We start from the raw sequence: 26,216 nt of genomic DNA, 5'->3' as shown, positions 1-26,216 counted from the left end.
AAACATATGGACTGTGCTCGTCAGAGAAGCGAAATTCTCCTTCGCACATTACTGTTCATAAAGACAGGTGCAACCCTGTGCTGGTTGACGTGGTACTTGTGAAGTGGTCATTCCTGGTCTTCACCCCTCCAGGGCTTCAGAGGGAAAATACTATTTTTTTTAAATTTTTCTATTCATATCATGCAATGCTCTTCCACGGAGCGCCAGGAACCCATTGGTCTCTTTCCAGCATGCGAGGCTGCCCACAGATCAGGCATGGGCAGCTGTGGCTCTCCAGAGGGTGGAGGTGGCTTGGCATGGTGAAACTCAAGCCTGAAGCTCCCTCAGAAGAAAAATAAGGAGACAAGAGGCTACCATGCTCTGGGTAGACATCATGGGAAGACCATCTGAAGTATCCCTTGTGCAATGTTTGGGTGGATGGGGCATCATCTCAGTGGCCCTTGGAAGCCCCCTCTTCCTTCTGGAGAAGACATCAACAACATGGTTTGCACCTCAGGAGAATGGGAGATGACCCATGTTGGATCATGTTGGATGTAGGCTGTTTGGTCTGATGTTGATTAACCCTCCTGCTCTTCTTTTTGAAGTCATCATGTCCGGTTTGTCCTTTGGACCTAAACACACTTATGTGGTATTTTGTTCTCTGCAGGGACCCCCAGGTCTACCAGGCTTTCCAGGCACACCAGGACTTCCTGTAAGTCACCTTCATTCCTTCGGGGTCAGAAGGGGGTCATCCTTGGTACTGTAACATTTTCATGCTCCTTCTCTTGCCTCCTTTCAGGGGCTACCGGGTCAAGACGGGCCACCAGGACCACCAGGTATCCCAGGATGCAACGGAACAAAGGTGGGACTGATTCATCTGGACAGGCGTAGCCCCCTTGAAAATGAAGATCTTCTGGTCTTTCCAGGAGAAGACACATTTAAATAGTTGTGGCTAATACTTCACTTGAGCCCAAGAGGGAGCTGCTTATTCCATGTATTTCAGAACTAAGGGGGGAAAAATAGCTCTCTTGGCATTGATTTGCATTTGCATATCATGACAAGTCAAAATGTGGTTGGTTGCGAGGTGCAGGTCAGTTTTTTATTTTAAAAAAATAACAACAAACTATGGTTTGCTGACCAAGTGCAAACTGCAAACCATGGTTTGTTGTTGGTTTATGGACTCTGGCTTGGTTGAGTCACTGCTTGTAATGATATAAAAACCTGCAGCTATGGCTTGCCCTCCCATTTTCTCCTAGAATGGGAAAGAAATACATCAGAAACAAACCAGAAATGGATAAAGAAGCCATGGTTTCTTTGGTCAACTGCCATCTAACTTGGGGCTACAAGCCATGGCTTACCATTGATGTGCAAATATGTTAATTGCACCCATCTATTTAAAGAGCAAACGAATGGATATAAAATTCTAGCATGTCCTGTGAACGTTGTTAAACTATTGTAGAGACTACAGAAAATAATAGCATACAAATAGTTGTTAATTTTTTTTAAAAAAATGTTGCTGGCATCTCTATGTCTTTCTTCTAGAAGGGAAAAGCACACATTCTTTTAATCAGACCACGTTGCTGATTGATATAGTTATGTAGCAGGAAAGGAAATGCATGACAATGAGCTTGAAAGATGGGTAGCGATTGTCCTGTTTTCATAGACTCGGCTCCAACATCCGTCTGTGCTCCCTTTCTGAATTCATTGGAAATGAATAACTTGACCAGTTTCCATGTTATGATAAGTCAGAGTTCTGGAGAAACCTCACTTCTTAAGATGGAACAGTGGTGCTGACATACCTTGGCTAGTTGCAACTGCATTAGATAAACAAACCACTGACCCTGTGCTCGTGGTTTTTCTGTGGTGACGTCTAAACCAAGAGTTCTGGTCTGTCCTTCTCTAAACAAACTGGAGTAATAAATCATAGTTTGTTGATAGTGTATGATTCTGGTTCCTGGAATGGAGACATAAGCCAGAGCCCTGGTTCAGATGTCACAATAAACAAACCTTGTTTGAAGGTTCTATGGTTTGTTTAGCTATAACAGTGGCGGGAGGAGGAGGTGAACCAACCTGGGTTTACAATAAGCCAGAGCCACAGTTGATTGTGTAACACAGATTTTCTCCCTGTCTAGACGGGGGCTGACCTTGCTATGTAAGAGCAATCCTTCCTTGTCTATCCTGTTTGATTGCAGAACGTCCAGCTGTTTATTCTCTTCTGAACCTGTTGGCTTTTGCAGACATGCATGTGATCTCCCCCATCTCTGTGCACCTCTGTCTTTTCTAAATGGTCAAGTAAAAGATGATGCAGTGCAGAAACGCCAAGGATGTAGGCTGGTCTCTCATAGTCATATCTCTAGTGCATCTTTAAAAATCTGACTTTGCCGTTTTAGAGAAACAGGCATTTGGGTTTCTCTTCAACCATATATTTAAGTCTCCCTTCTCTGCTTCATAGGGAGAGCGTGGCTACCCTGGCGGCCCAGGTTTTCCAGGTTTACAAGGACCCCCTGTACGTATGAGAAACCTTCTCCTGATATCGTTGGGTGTATGTGATCTTGAATTGCTGGTTGAAGTTTCTGTAGGAGCGATGTGTTGGACTGTAGACTCTGCTTTCTGAATATTTCTCTTCTAAGCTGCTCTCAGTGTAACCAGCATTTGAGCACTAACTTGATTTTATATGGGGAATCCCAGAGGGGGAATTCTGTAACTTGTAGTTTAACTTAGAGTGCTTCTACACTGTATAGTTATCTGTTTTAAATCAACTGGAGTTCCATGCCACTTGGTTCTGCACAGGGTAGAACAGCCCAAATATGGCACAGAGCAAGAACACACTTAAAGGTACATCTGTGCCAAATTTGGTGCTGATTGGAGGTCCAGTTTCATAGTTATAATTTTTTGTTTGGGGTACCCCTATTTTTGAGTTGACTTACGGAATGCTGAATCTTGCTATCAGCATAATATATTGGTGCCCACGCATGCACCAATAATTAGTTGTTTGAGCTCACTTTAATGGCTGTAGCTCCATGCTATGTAATCATGGAATTTGTAGTTTAGTGCAGTGATTCCCAACCAGATGTTCTTGGACGAAAACTCCCAGAATCCTTCATCACTACCTGTGCTGGCCAGGATTTCTGGGAGCTGTAGTTCAAGAACATTTGGGGATGCAACGTTGGGAAATTCTGATTTAGTGAGATACCCTTTGATTTGCATACCTGCATTAAGCAAGACTTAGTGGTGTTATAGGCTCTGTCCAATGCCATTATCATATAATTCTAGGATTATGAGAAAATTTCACATGCTACTTATATAACAATACTTGACAAATAATAAAACAGTAGAAATACTGAGTGATATGCAAATGTCCAGTCTTTTCAGTTATTCGGTGAGGTAAATAATTTCAAGCAAAGGAGAAAGTATGTTTGCAAGTGATCATCTCATGGGATAATAGAATTTTTTAATTTGTTGTTTATAAATCTTCACCTACTCTTCTTCAATGTTTTTTCAATTCAGGGTCCTCCTGGCCTACCAGGGATGAAGGTAAATTTTTCCAAACTTCATTGTCCAGTGTTTGATCCTAATGTCTGCTCTAGTTATAAATCTATTTGTCAGCCTGAGACTCCTTTCTGTGATGTTATCAAAAAACAGGGCAGAATAGTATATTTTTCATATGTGTTGTGTCAGCATTTGTACTGATGCAATTGAACTGCAATTGTGTTGCTAGTCTATTAGGTCATCTCGCATTTTCTTGGCATAGCGCTATGTCAGTATATGCTATAGTATCATTATCTTTCAGCTTCATTAAGTTCTGGATTATTCTTTGAGACATGAGCTGCAGTCCAAACCTGTCTCTGTTACGGACATCATAAAGAGAATTCATTTCTCTTTGTTTCGTGAATTCATTCTTTCTTCCTTTCTAGGGTGAGCCCGGTGAAATAATCACATCAATGCTACCAGGACAGAAGGGTGAGACGGGATTCCCAGGTCTTCCAGGAATACCTGTAAGTTGATAAAGAGGTTAACTTATGAGGTCTTGCATGAAAAAGGGGGTGGGGTGGGGGTGGGGGAGAGAAAAAGAAGAATAAAATGCAGAGGATTATAATGGGCACTGCAGTATAAGCAACTACAGACTGTTTTGTATTAAATTAAAACTTTAAAGCATCCTCAGGTGGACCTCTGCCACCCTCAATTCTGCAGTGGCAGGAGGCACGTTGCTAACCTCTGGTTTGAGTCTTCAGTTCCGTGCTTGTTGGAAAAGCCATTTTGGATTGTGTGGTTTTCCCCCCCCCTTCTCTCATTACAGGGCCCGCCCGGTCCCGTCGGCGCACAAGGTCCCCTCGGTCCTCCAGGGCCACCAGGTTTGACGGTACATTTCCCTGATTTCCTCTACCTAGCTTGCAGGATCCGTTGAGTGGGGCCAAGGGAAGTCCTGAGGTGGTGCATTACAGTTTCTTCAGCTCTTTGAGTAGCAGGGAGGCAAAGATATGGAGAAAGCTACTGGGATGAATCTAAGGACTTTTCTCATAGGCTGGATCATGGCTTCGGTCTCTGGCTGTGGAGCCAAAGGCTGGGAGTTCGATTCCCCTCTGGGTCTCTTTAACAGGGGCTGGACGTGAGGATCCATTGGGTCCCTTCCAGCTCCGCGGATCAAAGGTTATGAGGTTATTAATAGCACATAGGGTGGCAGTGAGATACGTTGAAGGGGATAAAAGTGGAGGAAGGGTGGAATTTGTGTTTGCTATTCTCCTGCAATTACTTCAGGAGGTGGTGAGCGCTGCAACGCTGGAGGCCTTCAAGGGAAAAGTGGACCAACCTCTGTCGGATCTGCTTGGATTTGGATTCCTGCGTCAAGCAGGGGGTTGGGCTTGATGGCCTTCTAGGCACCTCCCAACGCCATTGCTCTACGATTCCATCTCTTCGGGGATGTTTTAACCAAATATCGTTGATTGCTTCGGTCTGCCTGGTGGCTGGCCTTTGACTTGAGGAACTAGGCAGACCTTGTTGCCTTCAGCCATCAAAGATAACAAACTTGTCGGGTTCAGGAAAGACTTCATACATCTAAAAATGTTTCGCCCAAACAGGAAAGTGAAATTAGGCAAGAGGAGAAGGGCAGGAGGAAGGAGGGATCCTCGGGTGCCCTGCCCCATTTGTAATCCCTCAGATCCTAGTCTGGAGGATTCTTTGAACCCGTCCCGTCTGTCCAGCTTTCCTTTATTCTCCCAGGTTATTTTTTCCCAGACCAGTCTCAGAGGTAGGGGGGGAATAAGAAGCCCCCTGCACGTTACCTCCAGTTCAGTTCAGCTCCATCAGACCAGCCCGTTCCATTACACCTCCGGTTGGCTTACATGAGAATCCCCTTCCGAGCCCTAATGGCATGGCTAGCTAGGTGGAGAGGACCGACTGTGTTTCTATGGGTGACCCACCAGAGGTTCATTGTACACTTGCAGAAGTAATCATGGGAAAATATGTGTTTGTCGTTTACAGGGTCCTCCTGGACCGCCGGGTTTCCCAGGCCTGAAGGTACGGTGTATATTGGCCAGCTTGATGTTTGTTTACTTTTGTCTGGCTTTGTAGACGTCATGTTGTTATGATGAAGAGATCCACCCCGTGCCAGGTTCATTCACATTGGATTGTCAGGCTAAGACTTGTTTGTTTGTTAGAGCAATTGTATGAGCAATTAGTTTCCATATAATAAATATGACTGCATCAGTTTACTATAGCAGCCCAAATGTTTCCTCTGATTTCAGAAGCTAAGCAGGGTCAGGTCTGGTTCATAGGTGGGTGGGAGACCGTCAGAGAATACCAGAGTTCTCCAAATGATACCTTGGAGACCAACTGCTATCAGCCAGTGTGGGTAACGCTGGGCTTAGTGAATAAGGGCAGTTGCCTATGGTCCTGCTTGATTGTTTGCCCACTGTCCCAGTAGTTTTCCTTGATATGGGCTTATAGCATCTATTGTTGACTGCATTAATGCAGTAGGACCACTGTATCAGTGGGAGCGGTATTCATGGCTTCACTTGTCTGTGGCATAAAATATTAAAAGAAAAAAAAACTAGAAATACAGTGGTGCCTCGCTTAGCGAGGTTAATCCATTCCGGATTAACCCTCGCTCAGCGAATCCATCGTTAAGTGAAACAAAAAAGTCCATAGGAACGTATTAAAACTGATTTAATACGTTCCTATGGACTTAAAACTCACAGTTCTGTGAGTTTTCTCCATTGCAGCAGCCATTTTGGATGCCTCGTTAGCGAGGCAAAACAGCGGTCGCCATTTTGTTTTAGCGGCGGCCATTTTGGAACCGCCGATCAGCTATTCACTATGCTTTGATCGCGTCCGCGCGATCATCGCATAGCGAAAAAAGCCCATAGGGGCCATCGCTGAGCGAACGCTCCAGTGATGGCCCGGGACCCATCGTTGTGCGGTTTCATCGCATAGCGAAGCGTTCGCTATGCGAGGCACCACTGTACATATTTCCACGATGTAGTTACTAGAGCTGGCCACTAGAGGGAGACAGAGACTATTTTATGATAGCCAGGGTATAAATAAAAGACTTGTTATTTCCCCCCCCTCCAGGGCAATATGGGCCTGAACTTCCAGGGTTCCAAAGGAGAAAAGGTGAGTCTGAACGCTTGAGCTGATGTGCTGCCGCTCGGTTTTGCTGGGAGCGACTCGTCCAAGGAGGCTGCCTAAGGAAGGTGTAATTCTCTCCCTCTTTCTCCTTTGGTGAATTAGGGTGAGCAGGGCCTCCAAGGGCCTCCGGGGCCACCAGGGCAGATTGGCGAACAGAAGAGACCCGAAGATGTCGAATTTCAGAAAGGAGATCAGGTGAGTGAGAGAAGACGATGCCACGGGCGTCCTGCCCTCTGCCGCCCCTCCATCAGGTTGACTGGCTGGCTGTGCTCACTTGTAATTTCACTTGATTTCGGCTTGAATAACCCAGTGGGAGGGGTAGTAGGTGCCTCTTGGCAAGGCTCAAGCGGTGCCTTGCATAGCAGAAGCTTTCGCGTCCTGGTGTCCATTCTCCAGGAGAGAAGGATGACCATCAGGGACAACCAAGACATGAGCCCTTGTGGAGTACAGTAGCTTCAACAGAAGTGAAATCTTCTACAAACGGGCACAGTTTTCATCTTAACGGCATCTTCTCTTTCTCCCCCATGTTTGACAGGGTGTTCCAGGTGACCGAGGCCCCCCAGGTCCCCCTGGACTACCAGGTCCTCCTGTAAGTAACTCCTTTTGCCCCATCCTTGATGTCTTAGGACAGTGGTTCCCAACCTTGGGTAACCCAGTTGTTCTTGGACTGCAATTCCAAGAAGCCTTCACCGCTAGCTGTGGGTTTCTGGGAGTTGCAGTCCAAGAATACTTGTGTTAACCCAAGGTTGGGAGCCACTGTCTTAGGAGGACAACCTTGAAGTCTTTTTGCATGGATGAGCTGATGGTTGGGTTGTGTCTCTTCTTTTCCAGGGCCCTCCTGGTGGTGGAAAAGGTGAAAAAGGTGAGCAAGGAGAACCAGGCAAAAGAGTAAGTAACTTCTTGGAACCCAACATTTACCTTTCCAAACCATGTCTAGCTTTTGGAATTCAGGTCGAGCCACCAAATATTGGGTAAGTTTTTATTCCTTTTCTCCTGTGGTCTGCTGGGATGGTGTCATGAAACGACGGCTGGACAAGACCATGATTCTTCCGAAGGAGATGAGCCCGTTGGTCTCTGCCTTTTTCCACACATTGCACTTTCCCCAGAGTGGATTAAATAATTGTTCTCTGCTTCTGCATTTGGAATGGTCACTGACAGCTCTTTGCAGCTGCTCAAGTGTTTTGTGGGATGTGTGGGAAGGAAGGAGAAATTCATGCTCAAGTCACCATGAACATCATGGTAAGCCAGAGACTGGCTTTCAGGATGAGTCAACATGCTGGTTTGAGAATCCTCATTGCTCTTGTTTCCAGGCGGGAATGAGATATGGATGTAGGTCCATGAGGACACATGGAACCCATTGTAGCTGGTGCTCTGGCTTGTTTCAAAAAGCCGAAGGAAGAAATAAGGATTTGTTTCTCTGTCTTGAGAGAAAACAAGCCAGAACAGCTGGTACCGCTGGGTTTATATAGTATGCTAAGTGAACAACAAACCAAAGATTAGTGGTTCCTTCAATAGTTCTTGAAGTAGGATTGATTGAGTAGTGCATTCATTCATTCATTCATTCATTCATTCATTCATTCATTCATTCATTCATTCACTCACTCACTCACTCACTCACTCACTCACTCACTCACTCACTCACTCACTCACTCATTCATTCATTCATTCATTCATTCATTCATTCATTCATTCATTCATTCATTCATTCATTCATTCATTCAATGTACTTGTTTTCCACCCAATTTAATGACAAGCACTATTCGGGGTGGTTTCCAATCAAAGAGAAACTTTCAACCAATAAACCATAGTATAAGTAGCTGTGTAGCTGTGAATTCTGCCTTGTCTGGAAGGGTTTTCAACCTGCTTGGAGAATGCGTGGCCCTCTGGTTGGTTACTGGATTGCCTTTCACAATAAGTCCTAATCAGCATAGCCATTGGTGCTGGATGATGGGAGATAGAGTTCAACAGCATCCTAGACAACCTCATGTTTCCTTCACATCATGACAGCATTGGGGCGGAAGGGCTGTGAGAGAGGAATCTTGACTTTCTTGTAAAGCCTTCGTAATGGGTGTACATCTTTTTTGGGGTCGGCATAGGTCCCCAAGCCCACCACCGTAATATAAGGCTGGGTAGCTTCTTCTCAGAGCATGGAATGGAAACCTGTGTTTTCTAGAAAAATCAGGAAAAGGGTGTGTGGGTTTTTCACTCTCTTTGGCCATGTTCTGAAGGTTGTTCTTCCTAACATTTTGCTAGTCTTTGTAGCCGGCATCTTCAGAGGACAGGAGTCAGAACTCTGTCTGTGTTCTGGTGTAGTGTGTGGGATAGTTGAGTATTTGCAGCTGTGGGATCAGGTTTTCGTCCTTTTCAGGAGATTGGGTGATTATGGTGATCTTATAAACGACTTAAGACAGAGTTCTGACTCCTATCCTCTGAAGATGCCAGCCACAGAGACTGGCAAAACGTCAGGAAGAACAACCTTCAGAACACGGCCAAAGAGCCCGAAAAAGCCACAACAACCATCTCCTGACTCTTTCAATATTTCTTTTAATAGGATAGCTGAAGGGGAAGGGCTGAGCTGAATCTTGGTCATAGGGCTTGGGGCAGGTGGCCTCCCTAAATGTTAGTGGAAGGGGTTTCATTATGAGAATAGCATGAAAACAAATGTCCGTCACTATCACAGAGCACCAAACAGCATGTGTGTGGATTGTCGGTTGTCACTCTGCAAGACACGTCCACCGCTTGGAAAGTCACATTTTCCAGATCTCAGAGTTCCAAGAATTCATCAGAATCCCAGAAAAGTAACTTTTTTTAAAGCTCTGGACATGATGTGTACAAATGCAATTGTAGACATTTTGAAAGCATACAGGAGAATTTCACAGCATTTGTAGAGAAGTTGGTCTAATCTTTACAAGGTAGTTTATAACCAAGAAGGCACCTCAAAAAAGTGGTTATTTCCCCCTGAGCCACTAGGCAGGGATGCTGCTGCTTAGGTCTACTGGAATAACTCCCATCAGTGTAAATTTCAGTGGAGAATTGTCCCCATTTAAGGTCATTGGAAGCATCAAAGTAACGCACGACCGATTTTGTGTGCTTTAGAAAATGCCTACGCTGACTTCAGAACTTGTTGTAGTTTGAGACTTGGATTTACTCCGATGAAATTCTTTTGTCACAAATAAAGTTCAATCAGTCCGTTCCCCCCCCCCCCAGTCCCTCTGTTGTTTCCTTCCTTGTGAAACTTACTTTATTGTCTGCCTTTCTAGATAAGCATGGTGTGTAGCATGCATTGAATAAATGTTCACCTCTTTTGCAGAATCCTCTTTGGCTCAGCCTGAGCTTGCTTTCCTGTTAAGTTCTCCTAACAGTTCACGCCACCCTCGTGCTTGTTTCCAGCCTTTGTCAGCCTAGGTTCTTGCTTTCGTGACAACATCTGTCTGCTGATGTGCCTCCTTAAAGTGCTGCTGTAGAGGACAATTCTGCATCCTGCCTTAAAGGCCAGCAGCACCTTTTCACCGTGCGGTTTTCTTGATTGCTGTTCAATATTTATTTGTATTTTAAAGGGGAAACCTGGCAAAGATGGAGAATCTGGGCAGCCCGGCTTGACTGTGAGTCTTCTGCATTTTTCCTTCTCTTACGTATATAATAATCTTGCACAGCTTAACTATTTTGAGGGTTGATATCTACATGGTTCCCTGTTTCCTTCCAAAGGGTTTACCTGGTGATCAGGGTCCTCCTGGCTTTCCGGGAAGAGATGGAGAAAAGGTGAGCGTGCTTTACAACTCTGAATCCTAGAACCCACGTGCATATCTTTTTTGATCTGTATTGTTATGATATCAAACGGAGCTAAACTGTCTGAAATATTGTTGACAGGGTCAAAAAGGGGAACCTGGTCTGATCGGTCCTCCTGGACGTGTAAGTTCCTCTCCATTTATTCTTTCTCTCCCCCTACATTCACAGTTTTGGAAAGTAATTTTGGGGACCTTGAAAAAAGAAACCCAAAATCACTGGTCATGCTGGCTACAGGATTCTGCCGTAGTTCTAACAAAGAACTTTTCCAAATTCCTCTGTTTTTCCAATGTTACTAACAATCCATTTATTTTATGTTTTGTTTTACAATTGTTAAGACCTACAAAGTAGCTCTATATGTTACGAACACTACAGAAATATTTACCTGCTCATCTGTTTATCGATGCAACACATTCACAATGGTGTTTTTTTCCCCCCGCGGATGGCATGCTTCAGTTTATACATTTGTTTGTATTTTGAAGGCGACACTTCCATAAGGAACCATCTAACGGCAATATCAATGATAATAGGTTCCATCTGCTTTTTTACAATATATCTTGAGAAAAATAATGGAACGGACCCATTTATTATTCATTCGCTTGTTGGCATATTCCATTTATGCTCTGCTTCTAGCAAAAAAAAAAAAAAAAAAAGGAATCCAGAATAATATAAGGGGGGAAATGCACAGAATAAATGATCCTTTCCCAAATTTATAGTCGTTGTGCCTTTTAATGTTTTTTTTTTTAAAAAATGAGTTCTGTGAAGTGAGGTTCTTTGAAATATTACCTAAAGTTAGTTGCCTCCATCCTTGTACAGTCGATATTGGTTAGACCATCATTCTTCTGCTGGGGATGATGGGTTATGGATTACAATTCTGTTGCTTGGGAATTATAGGGCCTGTAGTCCATAGTGTCCCATGCCCTAAGGACTACACCTCTCATGCCTGAGGATCATGAGATGGATAGTCCAGCATATCCAGAAGGCAGTATGGTGGGGGAAAGCTCGCTAGATGCTGGAGGGTGTTTGATGCTGTGATATAAATTAATTGGATAGCCTTGATAATCTCCAAACTTAGTCCCTTTCCATTTTATCTTCTGCAGCATTTATGGGATATAAATGTTTGTTCTGTCCTCACGGGGCAAGAATGCATAGAATAAATGAGGGACTGAAATAAATTCAGTACCTACCTTTTTTAGTAACAGCTAGGCAGATAAATATATCTGGAAAAGAAGTACAAAATAAATGATTTGAATGGGCAAGTCAGTGACATTCTAGGGAGTGACGCCTTCGGTATTTAACCCCTCAAATACAGAGGGAAAAAAAGTAGGGGAAATGTTGAAGGCTATTTTCTATGTGCTGTGTGTTGTTTTTGCCCTCTCTGTTTGCATCACTTGTTTCTTCTCGGTTCACGGACTCGGCCAGGTAATTCCAAGACCTGATACCGGAGCCGTTGTTGGACCAAAAGGTAGCAAAGGTCTGCCAGGATATCCTGGAGAAAAGGGCGAGCGTGGTTATCCAGGCCTGCAAGGCCCACCTGGAGCACCTGGCCTTCCAGGTAAGAGCACAAAATGGTTCCATCTCTAAAGCTGTGGTCCCCATCCTTGGTTCCCCAGGTGTTCTTGGCTGAAACTCCCAGAAGCCTTTGCCACTAGGCTGGGATTGCTGGGAATTGTAGTCCAGGAACATCTGGGAACTCAAGGTTGAGGATCAAGTCCAAATGATAGTTGTTGTGAGAAAATATTGGCTTCAGAAGATAGAATTGTCCTCAGGATCTCAGCCAGGGAGGAAAGGGTTAGCTTCCTTCTCTGTGCCCCACACTTGTCTGGTTAATTTTAACAGCTTCCTGCTGTTGTCGGGTGTGATGTCAAACACAGCACATTGGGTGGGAGCCATTTCTGAAGGAGCCAACCCCAGCTGAGATCCCACATCGTTTCAGCTGGATGGAGGGTGAAGCCATCCCCACCCCACCCCTAAAAAGCCACCCCAGTGTCATAATGAAAGAGACAGCCAAAGAAAGGGGGCTGTTGTTGTCGTGAGAAAAATTGGACTGTACATAAGAGGAGGTTGAGGGACAGCCGCCCTGCAGCTGGTTTGTACATAGCCACGGACATAATTGCTGAATACCCAACAGATCTGCGAAGCCTAATGAAACGGTTCTCCGGAGGTGCCCATTAGACGGAGGACTGCGTTGAATGTCATGGGTAGCTGAGCTCTTAGTGAACCCAACTGGGTCAGCTTGGAGAGGATCCTGAGGACACCGTCAGCAACTCGGGCGAGGATTCTTTTGCATGCAAAGGGTCGCAGGTTCAATCCCAGGCAGAGTTCGAAGAACGCCTGTCTGAAACCCTAGGGGAAAAAAATTACCAGTTCATATTGAGAATAACGGGTAGTACAGAACTCTAAAAAGTTAGTTTTGGGGGGTATTAGAGCTCCTGGAATCCATCAGTCAATATTGCCAGAAGGTCCTTTTGCACCTATCCTGATTTCATTTTTTTCTGTATAATCAAGCAGCGTGGCTTATTGGAGCATGATGGTTGATAGTCAATTGCATTCAGACTTTGTCATATGGGGGCCAGAATCCTAGCAATCAGTTAAATGTAAGGTGGTCTTGACTAAAAAGTGCCGTTGATTTTGGTGGGTCTATTATGATGAGACCTGGATGTAACCCTGTACTGTCAATTGACTGTGTTTTGATTATCTGCACTGTAGCTTAACTTCTACTCTTTTTATAAAACATTATTATAAATATAAAGAGAGAAAGAACGCAGTGTAGTAAAACTGTTAAATAAAAGACTTCTCTTAACCATCATAAGTTATCTCAGAGGAAGGATGCTTTTTAAAAATTTTCCTCAATATTTAATAGATTCTACATTTCTCTCTGCTCATATATTAAGGAGTGCACTTTATGTGTCTCACATGTCAATCATCATAAGTTGGGGAGCAGGATGTTATAGGAAAAAGTTAAGCAAGGAAAGCTGCTCACGTACTTATTGAAACTTCATCCTTTCTTACCAATTGTTACTTGTTAGATCATCATCTTGGTCTTCCAATCTACGGGACTTACATGTCTGAAATTGGGGCTGCCTTCAAGCTGTGACGAGATCAGCAGCTTCAATTTTATATTAACCCCAGTTTGCTGCGCTGTCCAAAACAGAACCCATGGCTTGTCTTAACCACGTTTAGCAAAACAAGCCAGCTTCGTGGCTCTTTCCCATAGATTAACTACTGTTTATCCAGGTGTGGACAACAAACTGTGAATAATCTAAAACAGAGGCTCCAAATTCTAGTTCCCGGTTGTCTTAGGTGGGGGGCGCAAAGCTAAACTGGTTCTCATAGCTGTAAACAAGAAGTGGGCAACCATGGTTTATTTATTTTATTTTATTTATTTATTTTATTTATATCCCACCTATCTGGCCGTGTATTAGGAGCTTCCAAATTCTCATTGCCTCTACATAGTATAAATAGTGGCCAAAGATCATGAAAGTTTGAATCCATGATTCGGAACAACATCCAAAGTAACCCATTGAGATCCCATCTCTTTCCTCACTGCAGGAATCCCTAGCACAGGCCCTGCGGGGGCTCCTGGTTTACCTGGCGAGAGAGGACAGAAGGGAGAGTCAGGGCCCCCGGGCCTCGCCATACCAGGGCAGCCTGGAGTTGATGGACGGCCAGGACCCCCTGGTCCTCCGGGACCTCCCGGCCCACCAGGGACAACAGTTCCACCTGGTAAGTAAGATTTTGGACTGCCAACTCCCTGCGTCGGTTTCTGTCTCTTTTCTTCCCTGAGCGGATTGTGCACCTGTGGGGGATGGAGAGAAGGAGGGATCAGTGTTATTCCAGATTAAAGCACCCAAAATGTTTGCTTTAATCTGTATAAACTAGAGCAGTGGTTCCCAACCTTGAGTCTCCAGAGGTTCTTGGACTCAAACTCCCGGAAGCCTTCGCCACTCGCTGTGCTGGCCAAGGTTTCTGGGAGTTGCAGTCCAAGAACATGTGGGTGACCCAAGGTTGAGAACCAATGGACTAGATGATGTTTATCATAGTTTCTTCACTAGCATTTTGAAGCTCAATGGATGCCAAGCTTTGCTGTGTGTTCCAGAGACTGCATACATGGTGATGAAATATATTTACTCTCTGTTTTTCCCCCTGGGTGAAATGCAGTTTCATTCATTTATTCCACACTGGAAGTTGATCCCCTGAATGGATATAAATTCTTTCTCTCTTCCCCCCTCTTTTTCTTCCTCTATCTATCTTTTCATTTTTCTCTCTTATATCCCTCCTCCCCCAGCCTTGGAGGTAACACAGTTGCCAGAACAAGTTAATGTCTTTGTGTGTGAAATACAAAATGTGATTAAATTACATTTCAAAAACAGGTAGTTGTTTCCAGTTAAGAGTTGACCGTATTGAGCTAAAAGGGATCAGTGGTCCAGCATAAGGTAGCTTTCCATATTTCTGTGTCACTTGGCTTGATGTGAGGGTGGATGTGATGTGATCTTCGGTAGCCACAGAACTCAAGCAGGTGTGCGCTTGTGTGAAAGGGGAATGAATATTGCAGTGAAGCAAGATTTGCATTTCCCAATTTGTCTCCTCTAATCGTTGTTCTGGTTTTGCAAAGAACACAGCTCATTAAGTTTAAAGAGCTTAAGGTTACCCTTCCAACCTCTCCTCGGTCATTCTGACCCTAAGTTTGTTACCTTCCTGAACTGCATTTCTGTTCTCTTCCAGCTGACCGGCTGTGTGAGCGAGGACTTCCTGGGGTTCCAGGTCTCCCGGGAGAGCAAGGATTTATGGGTGAAAGAGGCCAGAAAGGTATACGCTTGCGACGCCATTCATTCCTCTTGGTCTTTTCTTAAGTTACGTATTCAAAGGAAAGACGGGCTGCCAGTGGGACAAATAAATACAGAATAGGAATGGGCACCGCCAGAGGGTCTCCGCTGATTATAAAGTCCACGATCCATCAACTGGAATGGGGTGTATGAGAAATAGGTTTTAGATCTAAGGAGTCGGGTTGTACAAATGGTTTTGAGTGCCAGAGCTTGATAGATCTTGCAAGACTTCTGATGCCAAAGCCTCCTCTTGGTTGCCCCCCAAATTTTATTCATTTCAGCGCTATGGTTTTAAGTGGTTGGGTGGGTGGGGAAATGTGTGGCTATTGTTGGAAAATTTGGAAGTCTTTGCCAAGCGATTGCAAATTCCGCAGAGACCTCAGTTTGGATTCTGGTCTATCTTGTGTTGACCTTTATTTTAGAAGAAGGCTGTGTCTGGTTAGAATGAGAGGTCCACATTTCATGCATGCAAGGCTGTTCAGGTCATCACTTCTCTCTCAATCTCTCTCGATCTCTTTGCAGGAGACAAGGGAGATACCTGCTTCAACTGCATAGGAAGTGGTATTCCTGGACCTCCTGGTGAGCCAGGAACGCCAGGGTTTCCTGGAAGCCCAGGTAAAGGCATACTTTGTCCTTGGTTTCTACAATGCATGTTTAGAACTATGTGTTTTCAAAGCGGCCCAGTTGCTTTATATAAACAGACCTTCACAAATTGCAAGCGCGAGCACATGGTGCTGAAGCTGTGGCTGCTCTGTGGGAGCTATTTTGCTGCAAAGTTCTTCAGATCTTTAACAAACATTGTCTAGAGAATATCACCACCCACCAAGAGGTCTCCTTGACTGTTATAGAGTAGTAGTTCCCAGCCTTGGGTCCCCAGATATTCTTGGACTACAACTCCCAGAAATCCTGGCCAGCACAGCTAGTGGTGAAGGCTTCTGGGAGTTTTAGAATCATAAAATGATGGACTTGGAAGGGGCCTATAAGGTTATGGGGTCCAACCCCCCTGCTCAAGGCAGGAATCCAAATCAAAGCAGGTCTGACAGAGGGTTGCCCAATTTTCTCTTGAATGCTTCCAGCTTTGGAGGTCACTGATTCCATTGTCGTACTGCTCTAACAGTTAAGAAGTTTTTTTCCCCCTGATATTCATCCTAAATCTGGCTTCCTGTAGCTTAAGCCCATTACAATGTGTCCTGCAGTCTGGGATGATCAAGAACAGATCCTGCCCTTCCTCTGTCTGACGACGTTTCAAGTATTTGAAAAGTGCTATCTGATCTCCTGTTAGTCTTCTTTTCTCAAGGCTAAACAAGCTGAAAACAGGGCTAAGCAGAGTTGGGACCCACTGACATAGAGGGTCCAGTGTTGTGGATCGCTTTCACCCCAGTTCAGTTCCCACACTTCCTGCTTTTCAGAAGAGTGTTTCTTCAGTCCGACCTTTTCAGCTGTTTGGATATTTTTTGATCATTGCGATGATAATCATGGTTTTGTTGCTTTGTGGCATGCTTTTCAGTGATTTCTGTGTGCTACTTTCGAGTGCACCCACCCACCCCTCTTTTTTTTAGTGAAAGGTGGGAGAGAGAGACAGAGAGAGAAATGCAGTAAGAACAGAACAGGTCGGCTGTGAACTGGCTAATGTTGCCAACTCCAAAATCTGTTTTCCGAACTATCCAAATTAAATTGAAAAGCACATGATGCAGAATAAGCAAAACCATAGAAAATGCAGAGTGGAGAGCACTGGGGAAGTCTGCCAATCTGTAATCCAACTAGCGCCATCCCTAAATCCAGGGAGCAATTTATTTTTTTCACCGTACTGAGCAGAACATCAGTGGCTTCTTCTGAAATTCTAGGCGCCTTCAAGCAAACTAAGCTTCAGGTTTGTGTTGGCAGGTAGACAGCTGCCTTGTTTCCACCATAATAAGTATGTGCTGTCAATTCTGACCTTGTGGTGACCCTTTCCAGGATTCTCTAGGTAGAGAATTTGGCTCAGAAGTGCTTTACCATTCCCTTCCTCTGGGGGCAACCTTGGGACTGCGCAGCTGGCCCAAGGCTACCCAGGCTGGCTCTACTGATAGGAGGCGCAGTAGGAAACTAAACTCCCAGATACCTAAACCAATGAGCGATCCAGCCAGCTGTTCCTATCATAGAGTCTTTCTTTTCTTTCTGATAAGGTTCTCCTGGTATACCTGGGCCGAAGGGAGACAAAGGTTTTCCTGGTTTGGTTGGTCTTGTTGGGCCACAAGTAAGTATCATTAAAGGGTTGTTTGTGGTTGTCTGGGGTTAGAGGGTGAGCGGAGGGGCGGATCCATGCAATCCTAATTACTGAAGTAGTTCACTGTTTGTTTGTTTTTCTCCCCTAGGGTCTTCCTGGCCCTCCAGGTATCCCTGGCCTTCCAGGTCCGAAAGGGGATCCGGGGGATGTCCTTGCTTTTCCTGGAATGAAAGGTGAAAAGGGAGATCCTGGCTTCCCAGGCGCTCCAGGGCTACCTGGATTAGATGGTACACCTGGAAAAGATGGGCTGCCAGGCCTTCCCGGGCTGAAAGGAGAGCCGGTATGTTCGTGCAAACTTGAGTGCTTTGTCAATCTTGACCGAGAAGTGAGATTCCTGAGTTCCATTTCCTCTATCGGTGCTCAACATAGAAACGTTGCTTCTCTGGACCACAACCTCTAGGAGATTCTGGAAGTTTGCAAGATCTGGGAGCCATTTAAGGAGGGTCCCCGGTCCACTCCTTGCTAGTTGCGGCCACATCCCTTGAGTGCCTAACACAACGCTCAAGTCGCCAAACTTGTCCATCAATTGGGCAATGCCTAGCTTTGAATGTTGGTGGAGACATCCATTTGAATGCTCGCTTCACCTTTTCTTTCATATATTTTGGCTGGCCGGCCTCCTTTTCCTTACATGTTGGGAACCCCCATGCCCATTTTGTATCATTTGACCGAGAGACGTTTTGATCATTTTTTCCCCCAACTGGGTCAAGATTTGTGTAGAGATTGAATGAAAATTCAGCCTAAGTGGCTGTACTGTGAAGGGCGAGTTCTGAGTTAGCCTCCTGTATTCCATTTGCTCCCCCAAATTCAAGGGAGGCTGAATTAGGTTGCAACCCATGTCAACTCTAGCTAGCATTCCCCAAAGGCTAGGAATTGCAGTCCAACAAAATCTATGGGGCTGTGCTTGGTCCCCCCACCCTACCCTGCTGACACAGCCAGTGAGAGAAGGAAGGCTTTCCAACGAGTAGTCCAGATAGGCGGGGTATAAATCAAATAAATAAATAAATAAATAAATAAATGAATGAATGAATGAATGAATGAATGAATGAATGAATGAATGAATGAATAAATAAATAAATAAATAAATAAATAAAAATAAATAAATAAATAAATAAATAAATAAATAAAACATTGGCTTCAGCCGAATCTTTTGGAATAAAAGAACAGGGTTTGAACCAAACTGCTGGGATATAAATTGTTTTCATTCTCTACTTCTTTGTTTTCTTAGGGGGTCATCTCTTTTAAGGGAGAGAGGGGGCCTCCTGGCGATGCAGGGCTTCCTGGACTTACCGGTGATCGAGGGCCCCCGGGGCCCCCTGGGTTTGGCCCACAAGGTCCACCAGGAGAGAAGGGCATTCAGGGTGTTTCAGGACGCCCTGGACCCCCGGGGGTCCCAGGTAGGTATATTTCCTTTTTCTTGAATTGATACTGAAAACTGGATAGCTCAGGGGTTGAGGTCTCTGGCTGTGGAGCCAGAGGCTGGGAGTTCGATTCCCCCTTGGTGCCTTCTTGATGGACTCCATGCTCCTTCCAGTTCTTGGATAGCTCTCATATATATATATATATATATATATATATATATATATATATATATATATATATATATATATATATATATATATATATATGCGCACGGTTATATATATTTTAGTCACTGCATTTTCCAATCTTTATGTGAGCCCTCTTGGATTCTAGTTCTGGAGAAGAGATGGGGTATGAATCGGACAAATTAAAAAAATAAAGTTTGCGAGTCGTTAAGGAAAACTCATGCTGGAAAATGATTGAGGTCGTGCTCCTGGCCTTCTTGATGATCTTTTAGTCTGGTATTCTTTTTTTGGTCTGTTTTTGTGCTGGTGACGGTGGTGGCCGTCACCATCATGATTTGGGTTCCAATCTTGTTATTTCTACGGCTAGTCGCGAATAACCCACCTGTATTTTTCCTGCTTTCAGGACCCAAAGGAGAACCGGGCCAAACGATTACCGAGGCTGGGCCACCAGGAAACCCTGGCGTTCCAGGCAGAGATGGCGAAGTCGGCCTTCCAGGTATGTGTTCCCTGGTGATGTGGCTTGGCTTTTCCTGTTCAGGTGATGGCTGGTTTTGCTAACTGACCTGTGCTCTTTTTCAGGTGATCCTGGGCAGCCGGGACAACCTGGCGCACCTGGATTCCCTGGGCAAAAAGGAGATCCAGGGTTCCCTGGCATTGGACGTCCGGGTCCACCAGGGCCTAAAGGTTTGTCTTCCGAGTGTAACATTAGTATGACGTCCTGATTAGATCCTTGCACACGTCCTGTAGAAACTTGAGTTAAAATTTTCATTCATCTACAGAGCTTTCTGGGTGAACTGGGCTAATCATTGCCTCTTAACATGGTTAATCTCACAGGTGGTTGTGGGAAGGAAAGAGGCGTGACTATGTAGGTCAATCTGTGTCCCTTGGGGGAGAGATAAAATTAAAATGGACACCCCCCCCCCAAAAAAAATTGCCTTTGGACCATAGACACAGGAAAAAATATAGCTGGGTCCCTTTAAAGGAAAAGCAGGGTAAAAATGTTTTAAAATAAATACATTCAATAATAAACAACATTCTATGTTCTTCAATTCGCTTACTGTAGTCTTGGTCTTTAGCGACCAGAATCTCACTGGTGCTCACAGAAAGTGTTTGTAACTTGCTGGCTAATTGCCAAGGTGCTGAGGGCTATCCTGGCCATGTGCTTGGTCATGCAACACGGCACCTCATCAGTTAGCCACAATTGGCTATGGCCAAGTTGCGCAAGCTTTCTGCAAGCACCAAATGGATTCTAGTCAACAGGGTCTCTCTCTCTCTCTCTCTCTCTCTCTCTCTCTCTCTCTCTCTCGCTATCTCGCTCTTTAATATTCTAACTTGGGGGGGGGGGTTTAAAAAAAGGAAATGGTCCAAAATAGTGAATACACAGCATGTGGACTTTTTAGATTCCCATTCATAACATAGTTGAATTCAAATTTTAAATCATGTGTGAGAAACCTAAGCGCACACACAAACAGAGGCATTCTTGTGAAGCAAAGTCCTCTGCCTTATTTTGGAGACGACTGCCAGGAGAGGTGATTCTCCTTGCTTTTTAATTTGGAGGGGAGGTTCGACGTTCAAGAGGGCACAACAATGAACCAGGTGGGCCCTATGGTGGCCTACAGGTCATTTGTTCCCCAGGTAAGGTTAAATTATAGTAGCCATATTTTCTGAAATGGCTGAAAGGTGGCAATGGTGCCTTGAGCACATCCTGTGATGACAATACTCACTGGAAAAGACAATAAAGCTTCAAAATGTTGAAAGGGACAGGAAAAGAGACAAACCTCATGGGAAGTGGATAGAGTCCATAAAGGGAGCTACAGCCTCCGGTTTTCAAAACCTGAGCAGGATTGCTGCCAACAGGACCTTTGGGGGGTCATTCATCCACGGGGTTTTCCAAAAGTTTTTAAAAACACACACAAAGCCTGACTTGATGGCATATTTGGTGGGTCCTGTATAGAGCTGAGGAAGGATCAGACCCTGCTCTGGAAGCTGGGAATTTATCTCACAAAGTGAGCTGGCTGGTTAGGAAGGTTTTGAGACCATAAGAAGGCCTTACCTGATCTACACGCAACAACTCCAGTTTTTGCACAGTTGCCAATGGGAAGCCTACAAACGAGGACACGAGGACGGTCACTTTCTCCCACCATTATATTCCCCCCACAGACAGGTAGTCTTCAGAAAGACAAATTGCCACTCTGTGATTACTCCAGCGTCAGAGTTGAAGCTATAACGTGCTGTAAAACCATGCCCTCTGCTGAGAACAGAAGCTTTCCACATCCCTAATCATGCGGGTACTGTTTTCTAAATTCTTCTTGTGGTATTCTAGGGTTCTCCGGATTGCCAGGTCCTGCTGGAGATGCAGGTAACCCAGGAAGACCAGGTCTGGATGGACCCCCGGGGCCACCTGGAATACCGGGACAAAAGGTTTCTAACAGTGGCTGTCTTGCTTTCCTCGGGATTATGTACATAGCTGGCACGTGCAAGCATGCTGGACTACTGGGCTTCCTAAATGGACCAAATTCATCGCACCTTCTGGTCCTGTAAATAATACAGAAAATCTTCACCTGGCCTTCAGCCGAAAGATGCTACCATGTCCGCACCACCCATGGGTTCATGATGGGAATTAGTGTGGAGCTTTCAATACCAAGAGCCCCTGTGATGTAGTGGATAAAGTACTGGGTTCAAATTCCTGCTCACTTTGAATGAATATCTCTCCTGAGTTTAATTCCCCACTAAGGCATAGAAATTCATTGTGGGGACACACAAAACAACATAATTATCCAAAATTTCAAAGGAATAGAGAAGAGTGACCACTTTGGTCTAAAATCAAGCTAAATCTAGCTCTTGTGCTAAACCGTGACAGTTTCACTAGTAACCAGAATTTAGAATGTAGATCGCGGTTTGAATTTCCAAATAGACAGGAGTCTATTCAAAGTTTCTCTCATATTTTTTTTTAGCATTCATCTTTCTCTGCTATAATGGACGTTTGAAGTGGCTTTGACTCTGATTTGCTGTTGTTGCTTTAAATTTTGGACATTAAACCTTATACTATAGAAGAAATTGTAATTTTGAAAACCTACATTCAACCATCTTTTCTGATCTTGGTTTGCTGGGTAACTGTGAAACATGGTTTGTCAGTTGGAACAGCATGTTACGTTTCTCGTTATTTGTCTACTAACTGAAGAGTCGTGCATCTTCATATAATTTTCTTTTTGGGGGCCAGACATTGTGAATCTACAAGAGATGAAAATACAATGGTATTTCATGAAGATGGAAAGCGTTCTAAACTCTCTGTGTTTCCTTCCTTCCTTCCTTTTCATTGCAGGGGGATCGTGGTCTTGGTGTCCCCGGACCAGCTGGGCCCCCTGGACCACCAGGTTTTAAAGGAACTCAGGGCCCCAAAGGAGATCCTGGTTTCCCAGGAAGCCCTGGTATTCCTGGGCGTTCAGGTTTTGATGGAACTCCGGGCCCCAAAGGTATGATATTTAATTGTGCCACTCAGTGCCGATAAAACTGAATTTGAGGAATCTGTAGTTGAATTCAGTGTAAGATGTCTTTCTGTGTTCCTGGAATCACACAGTGTTTTTCTGGTGGGTATGTCAGAAGACTGGGTCAGTGCAGATCGTGGTTACGGAAGCATCAACTTAACTGTGGTTTAAAGTGATGGTCATTTGGATAAAACACGGCTTGTTGTTAGCCAGCATGTCAGCTTTATGTAAGTGGTGGTTAGTAGTAGCTGTGATGTCCTAATAGAGAAATAACAGTCAATGGCCACTGTCGTGACTCTGAGGATGAAAACTGCACTGGAGGAGTAAGAAGCCTGGAGACTTAAATAAGCAGCTTCATGTCATGGGTTGCCGGATGGTAGCACAAACTGTCTTTTGGTGTGGAGTCTAAATGAAGGTGACCATCTTTGGTGTCTCCGAAGCTGCCTATAGAAATACAGCTCTTGGCCATACACATTGGCTTTGAATCTAAGGACTTGTGAGGCTGTACGTCGTCCCATTAAAAGACAAATGTTTCTGCCATCCATTGCAATGTTGAAAACAATAGGTTGTGTTACTCCTTGCTTTAGTTACTTCTTTGTTACTTCTTGGTTGAGGGGGCTTAGGACTCAGAAGAGAATGGCATGAAAGTTGGAAAGCTCCAGATTGGTTTTTTTTTAAAAGCCCTTCTAAAATGGCTAAAAATGCCCTAAAAGGGTAGCTAAAAAGCTAATTAGCAAAGTTTACTCATTACACTAAGAGAGAGAGAGAGAGAGAGAAGGAAAGAGATGGTCCTATTAATTTTCTTCTCTTTCTTTGTATTGATTTTTCAATATAACTTCAGTACACCCTTAGTTCCATTTGAAGCAATCTACCCTGTTTCCCCAAGAATGAGATCCAACCTGAAAATAAGCCCTAGTGTGATTTTTAAGCATACTCATCATATAAGCCCTACCCCAAAAATAAGCCCCAGTGAAGTGAAACCCCTCCCTGGAAAAGACCCTGACCCTGATGTTAGGAAAGTGTGAAGGCAAGAGGAGAAGGGGACGACAGAGGACGAGATGGTTGGACAGTGTCTGCGAAGCTACCTATGTGAATTTGACCCAACTCCGGGAGGCAGTGGAAGACAGGAGGGCCTGGCGGGCTCTGGTCCGTGGGGTCACAAAGAGTCGGACACAACTTAATGACTAAACAACAACAAAGTGAAACCCTGTCGTCCACCCTTGTGCAGCAACCAGACGAAGATGACATGACTGTATTTGAATAAATGTAGATCGTTGTTCCTGAAAACAAGACAACACCCCCTGAAAATAAGCCCTACTGTGTTCTTTGGAGCCTAAAATTAATAGAAGACCTTGTCCTATTTTCGGGGAAATTCGGTATTGAATATGACTGCTTCTCGTGCTACTCAAGACTGCTTCTTGTGTTGCCTTTTAAACACCTGGTGTCTGTGGGTTTTCTTTACAGGGGACCCTGGGCCACGTGGCCAACCTGGCTTAGTAGGACCTCCAGGTTTCCCGGGGATTGGTGGCCAAGGTCCACCCGGCTCACCTGGGCCTCCAGGACCTGTGGGTCCACCAGGTAAGCCTTGAGAGAACTAATTCGTAAAGGGCATCATCCCATCTCAGACCTATGAGCGATACAGTTGGACCACCATATCCACAGAGGGTTGGTTCTCAGCCCCCCGCCCCGATGCCAAAAAAATACAAAAATATCAAACACTATATATTGCATGGTCTTCGGCTTCCTCCATGGCCAGTTTTGGTAAAAGCATTCCTGGAAATGCATATAAATAGGTATTTCTGGGGCAGGGGGGAGTTATATAGTCTTTTAAGGCAGTGGATAAGTGAATCAGTGGATACTGATCCTGTGGATAGCGGGGTTCTACTGTATTGCCTTTGTGGGAAAGAATTTCTTATATATACCTTACATCATGTTGATTCTGCCCTTCATAGCCGTCTTTTAATTGTGTTTCTTCTAGAAAGAATTTCCCAAACCTTTCGTTAGGTCAAATAAGCAGAAGTGGAAAAGGTTGATTGTGGTTCTGATGGTCTGGGAGTACCTGGTACATAATTATGTACCTGGGGTGGGAGTTAAGAGAAGATGATGCTTTTCATTATTTCAAAGTAGACCTGGAGAGAATCGCTGTGTTGTTGTTAACAAGTTGGTCACCTGTTTCCGTCAAACATGGACTTTGTTCACCAGAGTTTTCTGTCCTGATGAAGACGTTGGTTTACACCAATGACATAGGTGGAGTAAACAAAAACTCACCAAGAAACTTCGAATGTGCTCCTGATGTGATTTCATGGTTGTGGGTTTGTACAGAACAGGCTTGAAAGTCACCCAGTGATTGCTGTACCATCAGAATGTGTTTGTCTGACCTTCTACACAATTTTCCTTGTAACTCCAAACAACTTGTTGAAATAGAGTCCCTTCTGTTCACCAATGCCTTGCTGTCTGCATGACCGTCGTCTGCAACAAATTTATTTTAGCCTTCACGGACCACAGCGTCATGCGAAAGCGTGGGCTGGCAATCTGTGTTTGAAGCCTCTGAGGTTGTGGGTTGAAACCCATGCCTGGTGCTCTGAACTTCTTGCATGGCTAAATCCTTATCACATCACCAACACCCCAAACCAAGTCCTTAGTCCAATAAGCCAGTACAGTGGTGCCTCACTTGATGATTACCTCGTTAGACAAGGAAATCGCTTGACGATTAATTTTTTGCGATCGCTATTGTGATCGCTAAACGATGACTGAATGGGCTTTTTTTGCTTCACGTTGATTGATTCCCTGCTTCGGGAACTGATTTTTTGCTTAACGACGATCAAAAACAGCTGATCGTCGGGTTTCAAAATGGCCGCCCACTGTGCAAAATGGCTCCCCGCTGTGCTTTAGGACAGATTCCTCACATTACAGGCACCGGAAAATGGCCGCCCTATGGAGGATCTTCGCTGGACACTGAGGTATTTCACCTATAGGAACGCATTGAACTGGTTTTCAATGCATTTCAATGGGCTTTTTCGTTTCCCTTGACAAGGATTTCGCTTAACAGCGATTTGAATGGAACGAATTATCCTCGTCAAGCGAGGCACCACTGTATTTCATTCAGAATCCTTATTGCTTTCATACCTCCCTCCAAGTTCTACCATGTGTGTTTGTTGAGAAATAAGATGGAAAAGGTAAGGTGGGGAGCCTTGGTCCACTCACCTCCAAGGTCTTTTGTCTGACGATCCCATAATCCCTTACCATTGACCATGCTGGCTGGGGCTTCTGGGAATTGAAGTCCAAAACATCTATCTGAGGGACTATAGGCTTTCCACTGGCAATGAGAACAGCTGGATGGCTCAGTGGTTTAGGTATTTGGCTGCAGAGTTAGAGGTTGGGGGTTCAGTTCCCCCCCTGGGCCTCCTTGACAGGGGCTGGACTTTTGATGATCCATAGGGTCCTTTCCAGCTTTGCAGTTCTTAGCTTCTTTTTCAGTGGGGCATCAAACTCATTTTGTTGGGACTGACAGTGCTCCAAACGTGGGCCAGAAAATAAACCTCACTGGCAAAGCAAAGACATGCTGGGAAACCAACAGAGATTTCAAGAACAAAGTTCTGGTAGAATTCTGGAAAACGGATTGTGAGTGATTTGGAACATTCGGGGATGATGAAAAGAGAATAGGGAGTTAGCAGGGAAAGAGTGGAATGCACTCTGTGGCAAGGAGGCC

General features: G+C 44.6%; 1 protein-coding gene across 5 annotated transcripts in view; it reads left to right on the top strand.

The window, feature by feature from the left end:
* COL4A5 (collagen type IV alpha 5 chain) overlaps window positions 1-26,216 on the top strand; it is a 100,260-nt gene that overhangs the window by 42,591 nt on the left and 31,453 nt on the right. For all 5 annotated transcript variants that reach the window (XR_013538803.1, XM_072981248.2, XM_072981249.2 and 2 more), the window contains exons 5-30: window positions 647-691; window positions 779-841; window positions 2,432-2,485; window positions 3,487-3,513; window positions 3,894-3,974; window positions 4,277-4,339; window positions 5,458-5,493; window positions 6,547-6,588; window positions 6,706-6,798; window positions 7,139-7,192; window positions 7,435-7,491; window positions 10,161-10,205; window positions 10,309-10,362; window positions 10,471-10,512; window positions 11,809-11,941; window positions 13,939-14,112; window positions 15,112-15,195; window positions 15,735-15,827; window positions 17,378-17,448; window positions 17,567-17,758; window positions 18,704-18,872; window positions 19,426-19,518; window positions 19,602-19,706; window positions 21,346-21,443; window positions 22,345-22,495; window positions 23,972-24,085. Coding sequence is in view for 4 of the 5 variants with exons in the window: in XM_072981248.2 (XP_072837349.2) it covers window positions 647-691; window positions 779-841; window positions 2,432-2,485; window positions 3,487-3,513; window positions 3,894-3,974; window positions 4,277-4,339; window positions 5,458-5,493; window positions 6,547-6,588; window positions 6,706-6,798; window positions 7,139-7,192; window positions 7,435-7,491; window positions 10,161-10,205; window positions 10,309-10,362; window positions 10,471-10,512; window positions 11,809-11,941; window positions 13,939-14,112; window positions 15,112-15,195; window positions 15,735-15,827; window positions 17,378-17,448; window positions 17,567-17,758; window positions 18,704-18,872; window positions 19,426-19,518; window positions 19,602-19,706; window positions 21,346-21,443; window positions 22,345-22,495; window positions 23,972-24,085 (2,233 nt within the window). In the remaining variant the exon portion in view is untranslated. The remainder of the gene's footprint in view (window positions 1-646; window positions 692-778; window positions 842-2,431; window positions 2,486-3,486; window positions 3,514-3,893; window positions 3,975-4,276; window positions 4,340-5,457; window positions 5,494-6,546; window positions 6,589-6,705; window positions 6,799-7,138; window positions 7,193-7,434; window positions 7,492-10,160; window positions 10,206-10,308; window positions 10,363-10,470; window positions 10,513-11,808; window positions 11,942-13,938; window positions 14,113-15,111; window positions 15,196-15,734; window positions 15,828-17,377; window positions 17,449-17,566; window positions 17,759-18,703; window positions 18,873-19,425; window positions 19,519-19,601; window positions 19,707-21,345; window positions 21,444-22,344; window positions 22,496-23,971; window positions 24,086-26,216) is intronic.

The sequence above is a fragment of the Pogona vitticeps genome, chromosome 11, assembly GCF_051106095.1.
Source record: "Pogona vitticeps strain Pit_001003342236 chromosome 11, PviZW2.1, whole genome shotgun sequence".
NCBI classification, from domain to species: Eukaryota; Metazoa; Chordata; class Lepidosauria; order Squamata; family Agamidae; genus Pogona; species Pogona vitticeps.
Note: the sequence above shows the minus strand (reverse complement) of the source record. Positions and strands in the feature narration are given on the sequence as shown.